Source organism: Gracilinanus agilis, unplaced genomic scaffold (assembly GCF_016433145.1).
Source record: "Gracilinanus agilis isolate LMUSP501 unplaced genomic scaffold, AgileGrace unplaced_scaffold20843, whole genome shotgun sequence".
NCBI classification, from domain to species: Eukaryota; Metazoa; Chordata; class Mammalia; order Didelphimorphia; family Didelphidae; genus Gracilinanus; species Gracilinanus agilis.
Window position 1 is genome coordinate 1 of NW_025352297.1, and position 4440 is coordinate 4440.

At 64.8% G+C, this 4440-nt stretch overlaps 1 protein-coding gene across 1 annotated transcript; it reads left to right on the forward strand.

Annotated features, from left to right (window-relative positions):
- Positions 1-151: 151 nt before the first annotated feature.
- On the forward strand, positions 152-4383 carry LOC123254385 (amyloid-like protein 1; the record flags this gene model as incomplete). Its single annotated transcript, XM_044683417.1, has 10 exons — positions 152-394; positions 1137-1280; positions 1499-1625; positions 1804-1916; positions 2108-2241; positions 2422-2603; positions 2865-2995; positions 3440-3514; positions 3927-4085; positions 4203-4383. Coding segments are annotated over exons 1-10 (1366 nt in total), but the record flags the coding sequence as incomplete, so codon positions are not given.
- Positions 4384-4440: the final 57 nt, after the last annotated feature.

Genomic DNA, 4440 nt, shown 5'->3' on the forward strand with positions numbered 1-4440 from the left:
GGGCTGGGGGGGGCAGCAGGAGGAGGAGGCGGCGGCGGTGCTGGGAGCTCCTGTCACCGGCGGGCCCAGGGCGGGGAAACCCGGGGGAGGGGGCTGGCGGAGTGAAAGGAGGGCCACCAACCAAGGACTGGGGGAAGGGTAGGGCGAGCTCGTCTGAGCCGGGAGGAAGGCCGGGCCGGGCCGAGCGAGGAAGCGGATCGCGGGCCCACGGCTCGCTGCAGGGCCAGGCAGGGGAGACAGAGGAGGGGGCTCGGGCCCCGGCCCCGGCCCGGATATGGGGGCAGCGAACCCCGCGGCCCGCGGGCTCGGCCGCCGCCTCTCTTCGCTGCTACTGCTGCTGCTGCTGCGCCCAGAACCCGGGAGCTCATCCAGGGGGACGCCTAGCCCGGGGGAGGTGAGCCTCACGCCCCCGGCTGCGGGTGAGGTGGGGGACCCAGCCCCCCACGTCTCCCCGCGGCTGAAATGGGGGTAGGGCCCCGAATGGGAAGGGCAGGGGAAGGGGCGGCCGGGGACCCTGACACCTGCAGCCCTGAGCCAGCGGGACCCCGGCCTGGGGCTCCAGGGTCTTTAAGGGGAGAAGGCTGGTGAGGATGAGAACGCGTGAGTGTCCGATGGGGGCAAGGGTCGTAGTATCGGGACGTTTAGGCCCTTCGAGTGGGGTAGGGGCTGGAGGCCTAGACTCCCGGGTCCCTGCATCGTGGCTTGGGGGACCCGAACACCAGGGTCACAGCTTAGGGGAGTGGATAAGCCCAGGGAAAGATCCATGCCTATCCCCCAACCCCCGCGGGCCAAGAGAGGATGGGGGTGCGGCTGCTGGAGGGAGGGTCGGTCTCCGCGGTAACCAGCCGGTGATGCCAGGCGAGTCACCTGGGACCCAGTCTCCATGGCGACCCCCATCCCCTCCGGAGCGGTTGCCTTGGCAACGCCGTCTGCACCGCAGCGGGGGCTGGGGCCTGGATCCCTGAGGGGGGGACTGGAGATGGGGCCAGGGTGCCTGGGTCCTGGAGGGGGGCGGGGTCTGGGGGTTCGGAAGCCTGGGATCTCTGATGTGGTCGGGGTCAGGACGCCTGGGTCCCCGAGGGGGCGGGACCGCGGGGTGCTCGGTTCTTCGCTCTCACGGTCCCTGCTCTTTTCAGATCGCGGGGGTCCCCCAGGTGGCTGGTCTCTGCGGGCGGCTGACCCTACACCGAGACCTGCGCACAGGCCGCTGGGAACCTGACCCCCAGCGCTCACGCCGCTGCCTCCGAGACCCGCAGCACGTGCTGGCCTATTGCAGACAGGTGGGCGGGGCCTGAGGGGGCCGGGCCGGGCCGGGGGTCTAAGGGGGCGGGGCTTCCGGGGGACTGGACCCTGGGGAGCTGGTCCTCTGCAGGCACCTGAGGGCGGAGTCGAGGTCTCGGACTTCAGGAAAAGTTCTCTGGAAGGGATCTGGGAGCGTATGCGCGGCCCCGCGAGCTTCCCTCCCCATGAAGCCCCCACCCCGTCCTCCCATCCCCAGGTGTACCCCGACCTCCAGATCGGCCGCGTGGAGGAGGCCTCCCGGCCCATCCCCATGGAGCGCTGGTGCGGGGGTGCCCGCGGGACCCGATGTCCCCACCACGTGGTGATCCCCTATCACTGCCTGCGTGAGTGGGAGGGGCCCTGCCCTTGACCTGGGGCTGCGGAGAACGCGGGGCGGGAGCTGGGATACCTGAAGGGGGGGGTTCGGTTTGGCCAAAGCCTTGAGTCCCCGAGGCGGGGCCTGGGCTGCATCGGGGTTCCTTGGAGGGGAAGAAGCCCACGTTCTGTATGCCCCCCCTCCAGCAGGTGAGTTTGTGAGCGAGGCCCTTCTGGTTCCCGAGGGATGCAAGTTCCTGCACCAGGAGCGGATGGATGAGTGCGAGGGCTCAGCCTACCGGCACCAGCAGGCCCAAGAGGTGAGCCTTCCCAGGGCCCCTGGGCTTTGTGCTCTTGCTCCGTCTCCCTCGCGACCCCGCTGTCCCCTCCAGGACCCATGTCCGAGCTCCGCCCCCTCCCCATGCCAGTTCCTTCAGGAATCTGTCTGGTCTCCCCTTCCCACACGCCCCTGCCACTGCGCTACCGCCAGCCTCCTTCTCTTCCTGCTCAGGCTTGCCGCTCTGAGGGCCTCGTCCTTCATGGCTCAGGGATGCTTCTCCCGTGTGGAACAGACCGCTTTCGGGGTGTGGAATACGTCTGCTGCCCCTCCCCGGGCACCTCCGTGCCTCCCCGCACCCCCCATAGGTGAGGCCGGGGCTCTTCATGACCGCCAGGCTAGACCGCTAGCAGTGGGGTGCTTGGGAAACCAGGGGCCTGAATAACTGGGAGCCTGAGGGCCCAGAGCTTGCAGGCCTGTATCCCTGAAAGGGGGGAACCAGGGACTGGCTCCCTGCATGCCCATCCGGGGTCTTATTCCCTTGGCAGTGATGCTCCCACCCAGCCCCAGTCCCCAGATAGGGATGAGGAGGAAGAAGAGGAAGAGCCATTTCCCCAAACAGTGGATGACTATTTTGTGGAGCCCCCAGGGGAGGATGAGGAAGAAGAGGAGGGAGAGTCCAGAAGGCTCCAGCACCCCAGCACCCAACCTCCTTCCAGGGCCAGCAAAGGTGAGACCCACCCCCAAAGCCTGGAGTCTGAGCCAGGCTGGCCAGAAGCCTTGGCTTCTTCACTGAGGCTGGCACAAAGTAGCCCCAGAGAGGCAGGAAGGAGGTCCCAGCTGTGCCACCCACAAAAGCATCTATGTTCTGGGTCCTGGGCTCCCAGACGGAGGCGACATATTCCTTGGGAACCCAGGATGGCCTGGGCGGTGGTGAGAGTGGGCGTCGCTGTCCTCAGGCTCCCACACCCCAGCATCCTGTCTCCCACAGGGAGCCCAACAGCCCGGCCTACCGATGGTGTGGACGTGTACTTTGGGATGCCCGGCGAGGGAGGAGAACATGCCGGCTTCCTTAGGGCTAAGATGGATTTAGAGGAAAGACGGATGCGCCAGATTAATGAGGTGCAGACCAGGGCTCCCTCACTGTCCCCGGGAACCCACAGACAAGGGAACACCCATTTGCCCCCCAAATAACTCTCAGGTCTCCCTAATAACTCCTAGCTGTCCTCAGTAATCCTGAAATTCCCAGAATATTGCTCCAGGAATCTTAGGGGGCTTTCCTTAATGAGTCAAATGAATGAGGCAAGCCCAGAACTCCTTCCATCATGCTGAGACCTTCTGAAATGACTCGAACCTCCCCTGGGCTGCCTCAGCACCCCCCAATCGCCCCCTAGACCTTCCATAAAGCTTCGAACGAGTCCTCCCTCTACCACAATGCCTTGGAACGTCGTCCCACATCAGGACCACTTGAGTCCCCAGACAGGTGGGGAAGGGGGTTCGGAGAGAGATCGGGGGATCTGGGGAGACAGGCTCAGAGGCTGACGTGGCCCCCTCTGTCTGTCCCAGGTCATGCGGGAATGGGCTGAGGCGGACAACCAAGCCAAGAACCTACCCAAGGCTGACAGGCAGGCTCTAAACGAGGTACGCAGCCTGTGGCCTCCACCCCCTTGGATGGAGAGAAGGATGAACCACACTCCCCATGTGCTGTAACCCCAAATGGACCTTGGGGACTCTGTCCAATTTGCCTTCTGTCTTGGAATCAGTTCTAAGAACTGGCTCCAAGGCAGGAGAGAGGAAAGGGCTAGGCAATGAGATGATGTGACTTGCCCAGGGTCACACAGCTAGGGAGTGTCTGAGGCCACATTTGAACCCAGGACCTCCCCTCTCTAGGCCTGGCTCTCCATCCACTGAACTGCCCAGCTGCTCCTCTGTCGATGGCCCAGTGAAAGCTGCTTAGTGACCACCGTTGGTGTCCTTCTCTCAGTGACTCTATTCCCCTCAGGGAATGACCCAATAGCCTCACTGACCCCATGCCCCGCTTCCCCCACGACAGCACTTCCAGTCCATCCTGCAGACCTTAGAGGAGCAGGTCTCTGGGGAACGCCAGCGCCTGGTGGAGACCCACGCGGTCCGAGTCATCGCCCTCATCAATGATCAGCGCCGAGCCGCCCTGGAGGGCTTCCTCGCAGCTCTTCAGGGGGACGAGCCCCAGGTGAGGGGTCAGGGCTCCAGAGGGCTCCAAAGGAAGCAGGGACTCCTCGAGGGCTGGGATCTGGGGACCCCAGACCTGAGGCTCTGAGAGGGCTGGACACCTGGGTCTCCCCCGCAGGCAGAGCGAGTGCTCCAAGCCCTGAAAAGGTATCTGCGGGCTGAGCAGAAAGAACAGAGACACACCATCCGCCACTACCAGCACGTGGCTGCCGTGGACCCCGAGAAAGCAGAGCAGATGCGTTTCCAGGTGGGCAGGGCTGAGGCACCCATTTCCTATCCCCCTGCCCTGCTTAGGGGCTGTCCATCACCCCCTCCTCCTTTCTCTCTCTCTCTCTCTCCCTCTCTCTCTCTCTCTC